The following is a 20,135-nucleotide window of genomic DNA, read 5'->3' as shown; positions in this document are numbered from 1 at the left end:
ATTAAAAGGAGAAAAACTCTTAATATAACCACTATGATGAGAACGAGGCAAACATTGTTCACTCTCTCCATACTTTTTCAATAAAGAGCTGAAGTCTTAGATAGACCAATAAGGCAACAAGTTTATTAAAGCATACAAACTGTAAAAGAACTCTTAGTGTCCCTTCTCACACATGGTAGGATTTTCTCATCTATAAAAGCGCTTAGGGCTTCACAGAAAGTCTTCCACCTGATAATCACTATAGCAAATTAACAGTCTATAAATTTAGCACCAAAATCTGTGCTAACAAACTGAATAAAAAACATATCAAGGAAAGAATTCCACTCAAAAACAATAGGATATAGAAACAACCTAGATAGCCATCATCAGATGAATGGATAAGCAAATTGGTATATACACACAATGGAATATTACTCAATGTAAAGAAAAATGAAATAACAAAAATTGCAAGTAAATTGATAGATCTAGAAAATGTCTTACTCGCTGAGGGCAGCCAGGATCAGAAATAGAAATGTGACATGTTGTCCTCATTTGTATCCTAGAATCTTGTATGTTTAACTTGGATGATATGAGCAAGACAAGAAATTAGATGTGGTCGATGGGCATTGAGTAGGGCAGAGTAAAATATATGTAAAATTAAATCAGAGAAGAGGATGCTGAATGTTGATAGTCTCAATCACGGAGGGGTTGGAGGATGAAGGAGTGAAGGGTGAATGCTTAATAAACATGAAAAGCTATGGAAAAACTTTATAGAAATTTATGATCTTATAAACTAAATAAAATATGTTTAGTGGGGAGGAAGAATGCAGGTCACAGGAAGTAACAGCGGGCTAAGGTTTAAGTGTCAATGAAGGTAGAAGAATAAGTCAGAGCAGGGACTAAAGTGTAAATGGGGGTAATATAAGGATCTATGAAGTCTTGTGGAAGTTACAAGTTTGCAAACCCATTTAAAAGATGAAATAAATAAAGTTTAGTCAAGGTACCTGGAATGTGTTTACTTCCCCCAGAAGATATGAGATTTTTGGTGATACTTCAAGAATCAGGGACAGGATACCTCTTTATGAATTGTTGTTCAGTTAGGCCTCCATTCAACCTCTACTAAAACAAGCTATTACTACACATTATGCTTGGTTGTCATAGCTAAATGGTAAGACTCTCTTTGCTGAAGACACCACACAGTCTAGTTACAAAACATTTAGAATGCAGCCTCTAATTGATATGGAAACTCTGGCTTTCATAACAATAAAAGTTGCTGTTCAGGTCATTGGAGGTGAAATACTGGTGGTGAAACACAGGATCTGTCCAGTCCTGAACCTTTCATTTAACAACACTGACTAGCCAGGCAAACTGTGCACAATGATTTCATAGTGTTTATATAAATAACCAATTTGTTATGAAGGGATGTGATACCTGCCCCCACAGAATGGATTTAATGTCTGATGCTGTAAACCTTATCAATAGCTTATTTATGGAATAGCCATATGGTATAGAAGGAGAATAAACTAGTGGTATCATTATTTCTATTTATTTTTGTAGTTTGTTCTACTCTCAACTTTGTTCAGAGAATACTTTTTTACAAAGGGTAGTGGTTAATGCAGAGACTCATGATTAGTCAGCATGATAACATTAAGCTACTGTGAGGGCTCATCTATGATGGGTCATTTGTATTAATAACCTCCCACTACTGAAAGCTCATAAAACAATGAGAAAGAATGCTCAGAAAAAATATGAGTTTTAATTTAAAGAAAAGTACTTTACAATGCTCTTTTTTGAGCAAGGAAAGAGATATCTTGACTAAGGGAGCAATTATGGGATTAGCAAGAAACCTGGTTCTAGAGAAAATCCCAGGAATCCACAAGGATGACCCCGGCTAAGACCTAAGCAATAAAGGAGAGGGGACCCAATCTTGACTTGCCCTGTAGTCAGACTGATGAATATCTTAAATATCACCATAGAACCTTCATTAAGAAACGGATGGAAACAGAGGGAGAGACCCATACCAAAACACTGGACTGAGCTCCCAAATTCCTGTTGAAGAGTGGGAGGAATGAGCATATGAGTAAAGAGGTCAAGACCATGATGGGTACACCCACTGAAACAGTTCACATGAGCTAATGGGAGCTTACCGACTCTGGCTGGACAGGGAAGGAATAACCATAGGACCAAATTAGTCCTTCTAAATCGGTTGACAGTTGCATGGCTAGAACAGACTGAGGAGTCACTGACAGTGGCACCAAGATTTACCCTACAGCTTGTACTAGATTTTTGGAAACTCATTTTCTTTGGAAGGATATCTTGCTCAGCCTAAATATAGTAGCAGGTGTCTTGGACCTTCCCCAAAGCAATGTTCCTTACCCTCTCTGAGGAGTGGATGGGGGTAGGATAGAAGGGTATGTGGAGGGAATGGGAGGAGCAGAGGAAGTGGGAACTTGAATTGTTATATATAATACAAAAAGATAGTTTGCTTTTTTAAAGAAAAAAATTAAATTAAAAAAGAAAACAAAACAATGATTTTTGGGGGGCATGACATACCTGATATGTACATAAACTAGACAATCAAACCAATCAAGATTCCAGCAGGAGTGAGCAAATGTCTCCAAGGCCCCAGCACTAGCTGAGGAGCAGTTGTCAACTGATGGTTGTGAAAGGAGGAGACTCATTTAGCTAAGGGCTTGTGGCTGCTGGCAGGTTGTTCATATCCAGTAGCTGTTCTCACAAACATTCACAGACGCTCAGCCTTATTGGACTCAGTGGGCAATTAATAATTATTTTAAGAGATGTTAAGCCAAGAGAAAGAAGTTCGATGAGTATCTGACTGAGGAAGTCAGTGGTGAATGGTGAATGTAAGTTTCAAAGAATAAAAAAACAATACTAATTCAAAAACATTTACTTTTGATGTATTATTTCTAAAAGATGTATTAAATTTAACCATATTTGTTCTATGAAACATTACTGGGGAAACAACATAAAGTGGCCAATGTAAATTTAAGCATTTACTTACGAATGTCCTTCTATTTTTTCTACCACTATCCTGTATCTGCTCTTCTTCTGAGGTCTGCTTCTGGTCTTCCATGACAGACTCAGTTAGGAAGTGCACATGTCTCACTAAGGAAAGTATAATGACCATTTAGGTAAAAAAAAAAAAAAACTATTCATCGTTATAATTAACACAAATTAGAAATGATAAAATACTTATTTTCCATTTCCCAAGCAATAATTTGAATTGAGTGGAAATTAACTTTACTTTCCTGCTTATTAAAGGATCTCTGTGTACAAACAAGTGTTTGAGTGTAGTTTGACTAATCAGGGGTCTGCCTAGCTGTGTGGGAGACCCATTTACTTAAATATTCATGTTTATCTCATATGTTTCTGGAGATAATGCTACTTAATATGGAAACATGGGAGATGTGGGAGAAAGGACTCCTTCATTGACAATTTAAATTTTACCTGGTGCTCAGATTTATAATGTGTGTGTGCATTATCACCATTATACTTGTTCTTTTGCTTTCTATATATTCAGTTGGTAATATTTTGTTTACTTATAACAGATACGGTTCTGTTCTGCATATCCACATTGTAAATAGCAAGTATATTTTAAAATGTACTACTTACCTTTCTCTATATGCCTTAGTACATTTTTTTCTTTATCATTGTCCATATTGGATGACTGAGGGGTGTCTGTTGAAACTTTCTGCAGTCCATCAGTGCCCATATTGGATGATTGGGGGGTGTCTGTTGAAACTTCCTGCAGTCCATCAATGTCCATATTGGATGATTGGGGGGTGTCTGTTGAAGCTTTCTGCAGTTCATCATTGTCCATATTGGATGATTGGGGGGTATCTGCTGAAGCTTCTTTCAGTCCATTAGGGTCAGACAGACTCTGTCAAATGAGTATTGGTAACAAGTTTTAGAAAGGTCTTATTTAATTTCTAAGAACATACCTGAATTCCTAATTTTATAAGAATTGTACTTGAAAATATGTGTTGTATATTGGAGACAATTGAAGGCATTTTAATACACAACTATTAAATAAGTAAAGTTTAAATCTATATTTCATTTCTCATAATATTTCATTATTTAAGAGGAATACAGAAGAGAAGAAACACATTTAAATTGTAGGACTTAATATGCAAAATTAACAAAAGTAATTCTTTGAGATTACATTTTGTTAATACCATTTTGTACTCGGAAATGAATTTGAATGATATTTATAAAATTAAAAAATGCTTACAGTATTATCAGGAAAATTTCTTCAATCACTGTGCTAATTTGAATGCAATTTGCCCCATAACCTCATAGGAAGTGTCACTAAGAGGAGGTATGGCTTTGCTAGAGTAGGTGGAACCTTGTTGAAGGAAGTATGCCACTGTGGGAGATGGCTTTTTGATATGGGGTTCCCCTCTGTATGATGTGAATATGTTTTATTACCATTGATTAATAACGAGGCTTCTTTGCTTTATGGCAGGGCAGAATAGAGCTGGGTTTAAAAACTAAACTGAGGGCAAGGATCCCCAAGCCCAAACTCATCTGGCTGCCATCCAAACTACTAGCCACACCCTGCCTCCAAAAACACCTATCCTCCTGCAACCTCAGTGGAACTCTGAAACAAAGCTTGCTCCAATGCTGAGGGAACATAAGAGGTGAGTAAACAGCCAAAGAGTTTGACAAACTCCACTTTCTAGGACCTCCCCGGTGGGACAAAACCCCTGGTCCCTCCCCCAACTCACTTGGCTTTTCTAGCCAACCAGTTGGGATTTTTCTGTGGCTAGGCATTCCCCCAAATCCAAACCCATCCAGGTGTCATTCAAACTACTAGCCACATCATACGCCCAAACCTGCATATCCTCCTGAAACCTCAGTGGATCTCTGAAACACAGCTTGCTCAAATGCTGAGGGGACTTAAGAAGGACCAAGAGTTTGCTACAACACCAAGGGGATTAAGAGAGAGCACCAAGAGAACAAACCAGGAAAGAAGATCAAGAGAGTGAGAGAGCTTATAGAGACCTCGGAAGCTTTCTGAGACAGACATTGACAGTAGAGAGCAGACCAAGGAAAACTCCCAAACACTCAGACAGCCACTATAAGGATTGGACCAAGACACAAAGACACTGCTAGCCTCATTTGAAGGACGAGATGGGCAGACACCAAGGCAAGCATTCCTCCAACAATCTCAAAAGCAACAAGGTAACACCAGAACCCAGAGGTCACAGAACAGGAAGACTTGATCATCTTGACCCAGAAGAAGTAGAAGAAAATGACTTTAAATGTAGCCTTAGGAAAATTATGGAGACATTTAAAGAGGAAATGGAAAACTCCCTTAAATACATGGAGGAGAAGACAAACAAAAATGGAAGAAATTAATAAATTCCTCAAAGAAAAAACAAGAAAAGACATTCAAACAAGTGAAGGAAACAGTTCCAGACATGAAGACTGAAATGCAGGTAATAAAGAAAACACAAACCAAGGGAATTCTGGATATGGAAAATCTGGGTAAACAAACAGGAACTACAGAAACAAGTATAACCAACAGAATACAAGAGATGGAAGAAAGAATCTCAGGCGCTGAAGATACTATAGTGGAAATAGACTCGTTGGTCAAAGAAAACATTAAATTCAACAAATTCTTAACACAAATTATCCAGGAAATATGGGACACCATGAAGAGACCAAACCTACGAATAACAGGGATAGAAGAGGGAGAAGAACTCCAGCTCAAAGGCACAGAAAACATATTCAAGAAAAATCATAGAAGAAAGCATTTCCAACCTAAACAATGATATCACTATGAAGGTACAAGAAGCTTACAGAACAACAAATAAACTGGATCAAAAAAAAATTCCCTTGCCATATAGCAAACAAAACACAAAGCATTCAGAGCAAAGAAAGAATATTAAGAGCTGCAAAGGAAAAATGTCAAGTGACATATAAACGTAAACCTATCAGAATTACACCCGACTTCTCAATGGAAACCATGAAAGTCAGAAGGTCCTGGATAGATGTGCTACACACACTAAGAGACCATGGATTCAATCCCCGAATACTATACCCAGCAAAGCTTTCATTCACCATTGATGGAGAAAACCAGATATTCCATGACAAAAACAAATTTAAACATACGTATCCACAAATCCAGGCTTACAGAAAGTATTAGAAGGAAAATCCAAACCCAAGGAAGCTAACTACACTCACAAAAACACAGGTATCTGATAACTCACCACAAGCATAACCCAAAGGAGGGAAACATACAAAAACTAAAACTGAAAATCAACCAGAATTAACAACCACTGGTTATTAATATCACTTAATATCAATGGACTCAATTCACCTATAAAAAGACACAGGGTAAGATATTGGATATGAAAACAGGATCCAGCTTTCTGTTGTATACAAGAAAGGCACCTGAACCTCAAAGATAGATACTACCTCGGAGTAAATGGTTGGGAAATGGTTTTCCAATCAAATGGACCAAAGAAACAAGCAGGTGTAGCTATCCTAATCTCTAACAAAATTCATTTCAAACTAAAATAAGTCAGAAGAGATGGAGAAGGACATTTTATACTCATAACAGGAACATTTCATCAAGATGCAGTCTCAATCATGAACATCGTCTATGCTCCCAATACAAGAGCACCTACATATGTAAAAAAAATTACTAAAACACAAATCACACAACAAACCCCACAAATTAATAGTAGGAGACTTCAACACTCCATTTTTTCCAATGGACAGGTCAACCAGAAAGAAACTTAACAGAGAAATAAAAGAACTAACAGCTGTCATGAATTAAATGGACTTAACTGACATCTATAGAACATTCCACCCAAACACAAAAGAATATACTTTCTCAACACCTCATGGAACCTTCTCTAAAATTGATTACATACTCGGTAACAAAGCAAACCTCCACAGATGTTTATCAGATCACCGTGGATTAAAGTTAAAATTTAACAAAAATACTACTTTCATAAGTCCTAAAACCCATGGAAATTAAACAGTGAATTACTGAACTACCCTAGGTCAAGGATGAAATAAAGAAAGAAATTAAAGATTTCCTTGAATTCAATGAAAATGAAGGCACAACATATCCAAATCAATAGGACACCATAAAAGCAGTGCTAAGAGAAATGTTCATAGCACTAAGTGCCCACATATAGAAAATGTAGAAGGCTCACATTACTGACTTAACAGCACATCTGAAAGTTATAGAATAAAAAGAAGCAGACTCATCTAGGAGGAGTAAAAGACAGGAAATAATCAAATAGAAGGCTGAACAATACAAAGAATCAATAAAAAAGAGCTCTTCGTTGAGAAAATCAACAAGATAGACAAACCCTTATCCAAACTAATCAAAAGGCAGAGACAGAACATCCAAATTAACAAAATTAGAAATGAAAAGGGGGACACAACAACAGACACTGAGGAAATTCAGAAAAGCAATAGGTCATATGACAAAAGCCTGTAGTCCACAAAATTAGAAAATGTAAAAGAAATGGACAATTTTTTATATAGACATCATATACCAAAATTAAGTCAAGACAAGGTAAGCAATATAAATAGACCTATAAACCCTAAGGAAATAGAAGCTGTCATCAAAACCTCCCAACCAAAAGAAAAAAAAAAGCCCAGGGACGGATAGTTTTAGTGCAGAATTCTAATACCTACACTCCTAAAAGTGTTCCACATAATAGAAACAGAAGGGACATTGCCAAACTCTTTTTAAGAGACTATAGTTAGTTACCCTAATACCAAAACCACGCAAAAACTAAACCAAGAAAGAGAAGTACAGACCACTTTCACTCATGAATATGAATGCAAAAATACTCAATAAAACACAGGCAAACTGAATCCAAGAACACATCCAAAAAAATCAGCCATCATGAACAAGTCGGCTTTATCTCAGAGATGCAGGGCTGGTTCAACATATGAAAATCTATCAATGTATTCCATCATATAAATAAACTGAAAGAAAAGTCCATATGATCATTTCATGAGATGCTGAATAGGCATTTGACAAAATCCAACAGCCATTTGTTATAAGGATCTTGGGGCAATCAGGGATACAAGGATCATATCTAAATATAATAAAAATAATATATAGCAAGATGACAACCAACATCAAATAAAACAGAGAAAAACTCAAAGCAATTTCAATAAAATGAGGAACAAGACAAGGCTGTCCACTCTCTCCATATCTATTCAACATAGTTCTTTATGTTGAACTAGCATAGTTGCTTTATAGCAATAGCAATAAGACAATAGATATCAAGGGGATTCAAATTGGAAAGGAAGAAGTCAAATTTTGTTATTAGCAGATGATATGACAGTGTACATTAGTGACCGCAAGAACTCTACCAGAGAACCCCTACAGTTGATAAATATCTTCAGTGATGTGGTAAAATAGAAGATCAACTCAAAAATATCAGTATCTCTTTTATACACAAATGATAAATAAGCTGAGAGGGAAATCAGAGAAACATCACCTTTTACAATAGCCACAAATAATATAAAATATTTTGAGTGTAACACTAACCAAAGAAATGAAAGATCTACTTGACAATACCTTTAAGTCTTTAAAGAAAGAAATTAAAGAAGATGCCAGAAAATAGAAAGATTTCCCATGCTCTTGGATAGTTTGGATCAACAGAGTGAAAATGGAAATCCTATCAAAAGCAATCTATAGATTCAATGCAACCCCATAAAAATCCCAATAAAACTCTTCACAGTCCTTGAAAGAATAACAATCAACTTCGTATGGAAAAAAAAACCAGGATAGTTAAAACAATGCTATACAATAAAGGAACTTCTAGAGGCATCACCATCCCTGACACCAAGCTCTATTACAGAGCTACAGTGATGAAAACAGCTTAGTATTGGCATAAAAACAGAGAAGTTGACCAATGGAATTGAATCAAAGACTTGGATATTAATCCACACATCTATAAACAACTGACTTTTGACAAAGAAACTAAAATTATATGCTGTGGGACAATGGTCTGTACCCCGTCAATTGTATTTTAATAAATGCTGATTGGCCAGTAGCCAGGCAGGAAGTATATGTGGGACAACAAGGCAGGAAGTAGAGGCTGGGCAAAGAGAACAGGAGAATCCTGGGAAGAAGAATGCTCATTTCCTAATTCAAGACCCAGCCACAGAATAAGCAAGATGTGACTGCCTCACTGAATAAGGAACCAAGCACCGTGGTTAACATAGACAAGAATGATGGGCTAACATAGACAAGAATAAGTTATGAGAGTTAAGAAGTCTGAGCTACTAGGCCAATCAGTTTATAGCTAATGTAGACCTCTGTGTGATTTCTTTGGGACTTAACCAGACAGGACAAAAACAACAGACAACAATTATACAATGGAAAAAAGAAAGAATCTTAAACAAATGGTACTGGTAAAACTGGATGTCAAAATGTAGAAGAAGGAAACTATCCATATCTATCCCCAGGCACTAAACTCAAGTCAAATGGATTAAAGACCTCAATATAAATAGACCACTCTGAATCTGTTAGAAACAAAAGTTGGAAGTTGTCTTCAATGCATGGACACAGGAGATCACTTTCTAAATAAACCTCAGTAGCACAAACACTAAGAGCAACAATAAATAGATGGGACCTCCTGAAACTGAGAAGCTTCTGTAATGCAAAGGACACAGTCAATAAGACAAAAAGATAGCCTACTAAATGGAAAAAGAGCTTCACCAACCCCACATCAGACAAAGGATTGATCTCCAATATATATAAAGAATTAACAAAATTAGATATTAAAATTCTAAATAATCCAATTAAAAAATGGGGTACTGAACTAAACAGAGAATTCTCAACAGAAGAATTTCAAATGGCCAAAATATACTTAAGGAAATGTTCAACTTCCTTAACTATCAGGGAAATGCAAATCAAAAGAACTCTGATATACCATCTTACAACTGTGAGAATGGCTAAGATCAAACATACTAATGATAGCTTATGCTGGAGAGGATGTGGAGTAATGGGAACACTCATCCATTTCTGGTGGGAGTGCAAACTTGTACAATCACTTTGGAAATCACTATGGCAGAGTCTTGGAAAATTGGGAATCAACTTACCTCAGGATCCATCAATACCACTCTTAGACATATACCCAAAAGATGCTCAATCATACTACAAAAGCATTTGTTTAACTATGTTTATAGCAGCATTATTTGTAATATTCAGGACCTGGAAACAACCTAGATGCCCCTCACATGAAGAATGAATAAAAAAAATGTGGCACATTTACACATTAGAGTACTACTCAGTGGTAAAAAAACAATGACATCTTGAATTTTGCATGCAAATTTATGGAATCAGAAAACACTATCCTGAGTGAGGTAACACAGATGTAAAATGAATATGTTATGAACTTATTCATAAGTGGATACTATCTATAAACAAAGGACATTGAGCCTATAGTTCATGATCCTAGAGAAACTGCATAATAAGTTGAATTTAAAGAAAAACATATAGAGACCCACCTGGAAATTGGGAACAGACAGAATTGACTGGTATGGTTGGGAACATGGGGGTGGGGGAATAAAGGAAGGTAGGAGGAAAAGGGGAGGGGAGAAAAGGAGGGGAAAAAGGGAGGGGAGAGGAGAACTTGAGGGAATGGGATGGTTGAGATGGAGGAAGGACCGAGATGAGAGCAAGGAGATATCTTGTTCGAAGGAACTATTTTAGGGTTAGCAGAAACTTGGCTCTAGAGAAATTCCCAGGAATCAAAACAGATAACCCCACATAGGATCCTGGGCAATAGAGGAGAGGGGACTCAAGATGGCCTTGCCCTGTAGTCAGACCGATGATTATCTGAAACATCACCATCTTCCAGCAACTGAGGGAAGCAGAGGCAGAGGCAGAGATAGACACCAGAGCACTGGACTGAGCTCCCAAAGTCCAGCTGAAGTGTGGAATGAGTGAGAATGTGAGCAAAGAGGTAAAGACCATGATGGGTTTATCCACTGAAACAGTTTGCCTGAGCTAATGAAAGCTCACCAACACCATCTTGAACAGGGAATGAACAAGCATAGGACCAATCAAGTTCCTCTGAATATGGTTGACAGTTGCATGGCTGTGTCAGACTGTGGGTCACTGGCAATGGCACTGGGATTTATCTCTACTGCATGTATTGGCTTTTTGGGATCCTATTCTCTCTGGATGTATACCTTGATCAGCCTGGATATAATAGGAAGGGTCTTGTACCTTCCACAAAACAATGTGTCTTACCATCGCTGAGTATTATATGTGGATAGGGTGGGAGGGCGTGTGGAGGAAATGAGAGAAGGGGAGTGAGTGGACTTTGGATTAGTATTTTTTAAAAAAATCTAATAAATTTTAAGAAGAACAAAAAAATAAATCACAGATCAAGACCATTTTTAATGTTTACCTTGTAAAATTGAAGGAAAAAAATTAAATTTAAATCTGAGTTTGCAAATGAAATAAATAAGATATAATCAACAACAATCTCAAAAACTAAACTGAATGCAGAGGAAAAGAAGGCAGAGTCAGAAAGATGCCATGTAGTTTCCCAAGGAAAAATATCATAGAACCCTACTGGTAAACCATGACCCTCGTGATAAAATACAAATTAATAGAAATGGCTTGATTTGAGATATAAGAGTTATTTAATAAGAAACCTGAGCTTATGGGCCAAACATTGTTGTAATAAATTTAGCATATGTGAGATTATTCAAGTCTGGGCAGCTAAGAAATGAATGTGCAGTCTCTAATTACAAAATGATGCTCATCATCTGGCATGGATCCACACACGACCTAAAAAAAAAAACTTTAAAAAAGAGGAATATAGATTCACAAAAATGGGAACCAAGGTAGCCATTTTTTTTTCAGATTGGCTATTTAAAGGCTACAAGCAGAGGTATAGCTCCTTTTAGAAATGGCTTCCTGGTTTATACTGGCAGTATTAATGCCTCTGGCTCTCTTGAGAGGTCCTTCTACAAAGCACTGAGGGTTTGTTAGCAGAGTGCTACAAGTTTCTCAGCAGTGATATAGACCCACTGCATCCCTTTAGGTGGGGTGGTGATCACGGCTCATAGAGGCAGTGAACATGCTTCTGCCATGTGGTATGGGGTAGAGCCAACGGGAAAAGCTGCAGCATTAGTCCTAGCCACACCTGTTTAGCATTAAAAAAGTACTCCTGGTCAGAAAATGATTACAAGTATGCAATAAGAAGATTCAGACAAAAATTAAACTCTGCCTTCCCTCTGGGGCCACAAGATCTCCCCAGAGCTGCTGCCTTGCACGCTGGGCCTGGGCTGTGGGCTCAGGCCTGCAGGGGCAGTTCCTTTGCTTTGAGAGCCTGCCTGAGGACAGGCAAGCTCTGTCTCAGCTCAGCCACACTCCTGGCCAGCCAGAGAGAGTGATTTTCTAGCAGACATCCATTGGAGGAGGGGTGAGTTTGCTACCGGCCCGAGGGCTTTGGCTATGAGGAATTCAGACTTTCCCCGCCCCCCTCGACTTTCTGGTCACCAGGCAGAGGCGGCTCCTCCCTGCAGAGCTCTCCCAAATCCCGTCCCAGCCTTTATCCAGGTACACCTTCCTCTCTTCCCCCCTTCCCTCTGGGGCCACAAGATCTCCCCAGAGCAACTCCCTTGCACCCTGGGCCTGGGCTGTGAGTGCAACCCGGCAGGAGGGAGTGCCTGTGCTTCAATAGACTGCCTGAGGAAAGGTAGGCCTTCTGTCAGTGAAGTCCCTGTCCTACAAGGGAACCTGACCTGGTACCAGAAGATTCAATAGAGAGCATTTGAAGGAAGAGATGGGCAGACGCCAAGGCAAGAACTCCTCCAACAATCTAAAAAACAACATGAAAACACCAGATCCCAATGACCCTACAATAGAAGGTCTTGAACATATTAATTCAGAGAAAGCGGAAAAAAATGCCATTATGAAAGCAATAGAGTCCCTTAAACAGGATATGAATAACTCCCTTAAAGAACTGGATGAGAAGTACAACAAAAAGATTGAAGAAATGAGTAAAGAAATGGATGAGAAATATAACAAAAAGTTCAAAGAAATGAGTAAATCCATGAATGATACACTGGGAAACCAAGAAAAAACAATCAAACAGGTAATGGAAACAGTTCAAGAATTGAAAACTGAAATGGAGTCAATGAAGAAAACAAAAAACGAGGGCTGGCTGGATATGGAAAATCTAGGTAAACGAACAGAGACTACAGAATCAAGCATAACCAATAGGATACAAGAGATGGAAGAACGAATCTCAGAGTCTGAAGATACCATAGAGAAAATAAATGCTCTGATCAAAGAAAACAGCAAATCCAATAAATTCTCATCACAAAACATTCAAGAAATCTGGGACACAATAAAAAAAACCAAATCTAAGAATAATAGGGATTGAAGAAGAAGAACTGCAGATCAAAGGACCAGAAAATATATTCAACAAAATTATAGAAGAAAACTTTCCCAACCTAAAGAATGATATTTCTATGAAGGTTCAAGAAGCGTACAGAACACCGAATAGACTTGATCAAAAAAAAATCCACTCGCCATATAATAATCAAAACACAAAACATACAGATTAAAGAAAGAATATTAAGAGCTGCAAAGGAAAAAGGGCAAGTAACTTATAAAGGTAAACCTATCAGACTTACACCAGACTTCTCTAAGGAAACCATGAAAGACAGAAGGTCCTGGATAGAGGTACTGCAGAAACTAAGAGAGCATGGATGCAAACCCAGACTACTATACCCAGCCAAGCTATCGTTCACTATCAATGGAGAAAACAAAATATTCCAGGATAAGAACAAATTTAAACAATTTGTAGCCACAAACCCAGCCTTACTGAAAGTAATAGAAGGAAAATCGCAACCCAAGGAATCCAACTTTGCCAACATGCCTAAAATAACTCAGACATCTAGCGAACCTTCACGAGCTTAACTCAAAAAAGGGACACATATAAACTCTATTAAACAAATAAACAAAAAATAATAATAACCGGAGTCAACAACCACTGGTCATTAATATCACTTAATATTAATGAACTCAATTCACCTATAAAAAGGCACAGACTAAGAGATTGGATACAAAAACAGGATCCAACATTCTGCTGTTTACAAGAAACACACCTCAAACACAAAGATAGACATCTACTCAGAGTAAAGGGTTGGGAAAAGGTTTTCCAAGCAAACGGACCTAAGAAACAAGCAGGTGTGACCATTCTAATTTCCAACAAAATTGACATCAAACTAAAATCAATCAGAAGAGATGGAGATGGACATTTTATACTCATAACAGGAACAATTCATCAGGAGGAAGTCTCAATCCTGAATATCTACGCCCCTAATATAAAGCCTCCTACTTATGTAAAAGAAACACTTCTAGAACTCAAGGCAGTCATCAAACCACACACACTAATAGTAGGAGACTTCAACACTCCTCTCTCACCAATGGACAGGTCAATCAGACAGAAACCTAACAGAGAAATAAGATAATTATTGGAGGTATTGAATCAAATGGACTTAACAGACATCTCTAGAACGTTCCACCCAAATAGGAAAGAATATACCTTCTTGTCTGCAGCTCATGGAACCTTCTCAAAAATTGACCACATACTCGGTAACAAAGCAAGCTTCCACAGATACAAAAAAATATTAGTAACCACCTGTGTCTTGTCAGACCACCATGGATTAAAGTCAGAATTCAATAACAGTGCTACCCCCAGGAAACCAACAAATTCATGGAAGTTGAACAGTCAACTACTGAATCACCCCTGGGTCAAGGAAGAAATAAAGAAAGAAATTAAAGTCTTCCTTGAATTTAATGAAAATAAAGACACAACATACTCAAACCTATGGGACACTATGAAAGCAGTCCTAAGAGGAAAGTTCATAGCACTAAGTGCCCAATTAAAGAAAACGGAGAAAGCACACATTGGAGACTTAACAGCACACTTGAAAGATCTAGAAAAAAAAGAAGCTGATTCACCCAGGAAGAGTAGAAGACTGGAAATAATCAAAGTGAGGGCTGAAATCAACAAAATAGAAACACAGAAAACAATCCAAAGAATCAATGAATCAAAAAGCTGGTTCTTGGAGAAAATCAACAAGATCGACAAGCCCCTATCCAAATTAATCAAACGGCAGAGAGAGAACATGCAAATTAATAAGATCAGAAAAGGGGGACATAACTACAGACACAGAGGAAATTCAAAGAATCATTAGATCTTACTACGAAAATTCATATGCCACAAAGTTGGAAAATGTACAAGAAATGGACATTTTTTTAGATAAGTACCATATAACAAAGTTGAACCAAGACCAGGTGAACAATCTAAACAGACCTGTCAGTCATGAAGAATTAGAAGCTGTTATTAAAAATCTCCCTACCAAAAAAAGCCCAGGACCAGATGGTTTCAATGCAGAATTCTACCAGAACTTCCAGGAAGAGCTAATACCTACACTCCTTAATTTGTTTCACAATATAGAAACAGAAGAATCATTGCCAAACTCTTTTTATGAGGCTACAGTTACCCTGATACCAAAACCACACAAAGACACAACCAAGAAAGGGAATTACAAACCAATCTCACTCATGAACATTGACGCAAAATACTCAATAAAATACTGGCAAACCGAATCCAAGAAAACATTAGAAAAATTATCCATTATGATCAAGTGGGCTTCATCCCAGAGATGCAGGGCTGGTTCAATATACGCAAATCTATCAATGTAATCCATCATATAAATAAACTGAAAGAAAAAAAATATGATCATTTCATTGGATGCTGAAAAAGCATTTGACAAAATTTAACACCCATTTATGATAAAGGTGTTGGAGAGACTGGGGATACAAGGATCATACCTAAATATAATAAAAGCAATGTACAGCAAGCTGTCAGCTAACATCAAATTGAATGGGGAGAAACTCAAAGCCTTTGCACTAAAATCAGGAACACGACAAGGCTGTCCACTCTCACCATACCTCTTCAATATAGTGCTTGAAGTTCTAGCAATAGCAATAAGACAACATAAGGGGATCAAGGGGATACGAATTGGAAAGGATGAAGTTAAACTTTCGTTATTTGCAGATGATATGATAGAGTACATAAGAGACCCCAAAAACTCTACCAAAGAACTCCTACATTTGATAAACACCTTTAGTAATGTGGCAGTATACAAGATCAACTCCAAAAAATCGGTTGCCCTCCTATACACAAAGGATAAAGAAGCAGAGAGGGAAATCAGAGAAACTTCACCTTTCATGATAGCCACAAATAGCATAAAGTATCTTGGGGTAACTCTAACCAAGGAAGTGAAAGACCTATTTGATAAGAACTTTAAGTCCTTGATGAAAGAAATTGAGGAGGATACCAGAAAATGACAAGACCTCCCCTGCTCTTGGATTGGGAGAATCAACATAGTAAAAATGGCAATTCTACCAAAAGCAATCCATAGATTCAATACAATTCCCATCAAAATCCCATCAAACTTCTTCACAGACCTGGAGAGAACAATAATCAAGTTTATATGGAAAAACAAAAAACGCAGGATAGCCAAAACAATCTTATACAATAAAGGAAATTCTGAGGCATTACCATCCTGGACTTCAAACTCTATTACAGAGCAACAGTATTGAAAACAGCTTGGTATTGGCATAACAACAAAGAAGTTGACCTATAGGATCGAATAGAAGACCCGGGTATTAACCCACAAACGTATGAACACCTGATATTTGACAAGGGAGCTAAAGCTATACAATGGAAGAAGGATAGCATCTTTAACAAATGGTGCTGGCATAACTGGATGTCAACCTGTAGAAGAATGAAAATAGATCCATATCTATCACCATGCACAAAACTCAGGTCCAAATGGATTAAAGACATCAACATTATTCCGACCACTTTGAACCTGATAGAAGAGAAAGTAGGAAGTAGTCTACAAGACATAGGCACAGGAGACCACTTCCTAAGCAGAACCCCAGGAGCGCAGACAATAAGAGAAACAATAAATAAATGGGACCTACTAAAACTGAGGAGCTTCTGTAAAGCAAAGGACACTGTCCGTAAGACAAAAAGGCTACCTTCTGACTGGGAGAAGATCTTCACCAACCCCTCATCAGACAAAGGTCTGATCTCCAAAATATACAAAGAACTCAAGAAACTAGACACTAAAACTCTAATTAACCGAATTAAAAAATGGGGTACTGAACTGAACAGAGAATTCACAACAGATGAACTTCGAATGGCTAAAAAGCACTTAAGGTCATGCTCAACCTCCTTAGCGATCAGGGAAATGCAAATCAAAACAGCTTTGAGATATCATCTTACACCTGTCAGAATAGCCAAACTCAAAAACACCAATGATAGCCTATGCTGGGGAGGATGTGGAATGAGGGGAATACTCATCCATTATTGGTGGGAATGCAAACTTGTGCAGCCACTGTGGAAATCAGAGTGGCGGTTTCTCAGGAAACTGGGAGTCAACCTACTTCAGGACCCAGCAATTCCACTCTTGGGAATATACCCAAGAGATGCCCTATCATACTACAAAAGCATTTGTTCAACTATGTTCATAGCAGCACTATTTGTAATAACCAGAACCTGGAAACAACCTAGGTGCCCCTCAATAGAAGAATGGTTAAAAAAGGTGTGGAACATATATACATTAGAGTTTTACTCAGCGGTAAAAAACAATGACATCTTGAATTTTGCATGCAAATGGATGGAAATAGAAAATGCTTTACTGAGTGAGGTAAGCCAGACCCAAGAAGAGGAATATGGTATGTATTCACTCATAAGTGGATTCTAACCATAATTAAAGGTCTTTGAGCCTATTATTCGTGATCCTAGAGAAGCTAAATAAGAAGGTGAACCTGATGAAAATCATGTAGCTATCTTCCTGGAGATTGGAAATAGACAAGAGTGCCAGGTAACCTCGGGTGCATGGGAGAGTGGGAGGCTGTTGGAAGGGGAGAGGGTTAGAGAGAAGGGAGTAGGGGAGGAATGGGGAAAGATCGGGGGACTGGGATGGGGGGAGGGAGAATGGATAGATATGGGATCAAGGAAGTATATACCTCAACTAAGGGAGTCATTTTAGGGTTTACAAGAGACTTGAGTATAAAGGGGATCCGAGGTCCAAGGAGAGATCCCCAGATTGTTCTCTGGACAGAGGAGAGGGTGCCTGAACCGGCCTTGGCCCACAACCATACTGATGAACATTTTGCATATCACCATAGAACCCTCATCTGGCGATGGAGGGAAATGGAGGTAGAGACCCACGTCAGAACACTGGACCTAGCTCCCTAGGTCCAAACGAGAGGCAGAAGGAAGGAGAACGTGAACAAAGAAGGCAAGAACAGAGGAAACCTTCATCCGACGTTGGATGGCGATACAGACGGAGACCCATATTGGAGAACCGGACTGAGCCCTCCACGGTCCAAATGAGGAGCAGAAGGATGAAGAAAATGAAAAAAGAAATCAGGACTGCGATGGGTGCCATCACCCACTGATACAAGGGGACTGATCTAATGAGAGTTCACCAAGGCCAGCTGGACTGGAACTGAACGAGCACGTGATCTAACCAGATTCTCTGAATGTGGCTGGATTCTCTGGATGTGGCTGGCCCGGAGTCTTTCTGAAAAGCCATTGACAATGACACTGGGACTTGTTTCCTCTGCATATACTGGATTTTTGGGATCCAGTCTGTTTGGATACTCACCTTCCTGGACCTGGAGGGAGGGGGGAGGAACTTGAACTTCCCACAGGGAAGGAAACCCTGACTACTCTTAGGGATGGAGAGGGAGGAGGAGAGGGAGTGGGGGAAGTGGGAGGGTGTTGGGAGGAGGGGCGGAAATGGAAACTTTTATAATTTAATAAACTTTGAAAAAAAAAGAGAAAAAAATTGACCTCTTAATGGGTCACAGAGTGTTTGGAAAATGTATATAGGCTTAAGAAAAAGAAAAAAATGAAAATGGATATAGGCAGTTATAGAAATAAATAGTTTTATAAAATAAAACAAAGACTTAAAAGGGGACAGGAAAAGTCATATAAAAGTACAGACAGTCAGATTAAAGGAGTAAAGAAAATAAAATAAATATTAAAATGTAATAGAGTTTTAAAAAGCCACATAAAGATAGGACACACAAAGAGTCTGGATTATGTATACTATTGTATTTTCTTTGAATTTTGGACTGTTAGTGAACTAGCTGCAGAGAGATATATGAATCTGGAGGCTGCAAAACTAAACCAACATATATATTTTAAATGTATCTTGACTTAAAACTTTGAGTCTAAGGATATATTTGTTTGAAAAAGAATTTCTCCTTTTGCTTCCACAGAAAATGAGAATCTGTGAATTCCTTGAAGGCTAATGTGGTTTTCTAGAACAAGACACCCTGAAAGGTCTCTTTGAACCCCCAAAATACTCAACAAACTGTTTGCTCAAGAAACAGTTTGAAGCAGTTTGAAGAATACTACACCCAAGTTCCCAAAATGATTGTTTACAAATGTTTATTATCATTATAAAGGGTTGATTATAAATGCTTAATGGTCCCAGTCAATCAATTTCTTTTAAAAACAGGGGATATGATATAGAGATGAATACTTTGCATTGGTATGGATCTTGTTCTATTGATACAAATTTAAGATCAATTTTGTTACACTGTCTATATGTATTTCTGCTCCTGTTTAAGGTATTGTGTTTGTGCAGCTCTTTTTTAAATGTAACACATACTTAAGAAATACAGATTAATAGATAGTCATCTATAATAAACTTTTAGTCAAGTTAGTTAGGTTTATTAGATATACAGATATATATTTCAGATCGATAGCTATATTTCAAACCTTTTAAAGACCTATAGAATATTGCATTCAAAAGGTTTTAAGAACTTAGATTTTTCTCATTGGTGATACATGACTTCTGGCAGCATCAATTGCTTCAAGAGGATGAGGGGCACCTAAGAGACTCCTTAAGGAGTTTGCTGGCCATTTCGGCAGAAACTGCTCCTGCTGGACTTCTAGTGTCTTTAATGGAGATGAAGACTAGATAGTTATAGTTTTCCTTAGTTACAATAAAAGGTAAAATAGATAAAACTTTAGACTCACAAAGGTAAAATAGATGATAAAATGTTTTCTTTAATTTTG

The 20,135-nt window shown here is 37.7% G+C and overlaps 1 protein-coding gene across 1 annotated transcript in view; it reads right to left on the bottom strand.

Annotated features, from left to right (window-relative positions):
• Positions 1–641: 641 nt before the first annotated feature.
• LOC148118255 (uncharacterized) overlaps positions 642–20,135 on the bottom strand; it is a 62,973-nt gene continuing 43,479 nt past the window's right edge. Inside the window, exons 15-17 of the mRNA XM_087901371.1 lie at positions 3,613–3,880; positions 2,891–3,105; positions 642–734 (exon numbers count right to left, since the gene is read on the bottom strand). Of these exons, the coding sequence (XP_087757497.1) occupies positions 642–734; positions 2,891–3,105; positions 3,613–3,880 (576 nt within the window). The remainder of the gene's footprint in view (positions 735–2,890; positions 3,106–3,612; positions 3,881–20,135) is intronic.

This window comes from Myodes glareolus, chromosome 24 (assembly GCF_982192425.1).
Source record: "Myodes glareolus chromosome 24, mMyoGla1.1, whole genome shotgun sequence".
NCBI lineage: Eukaryota > Metazoa > Chordata > Mammalia > Rodentia > Cricetidae > Myodes > Myodes glareolus.
The sequence above is the reverse complement of the archived record's forward strand: the minus strand, read 5'-3'. Positions and strand labels throughout refer to the sequence as shown.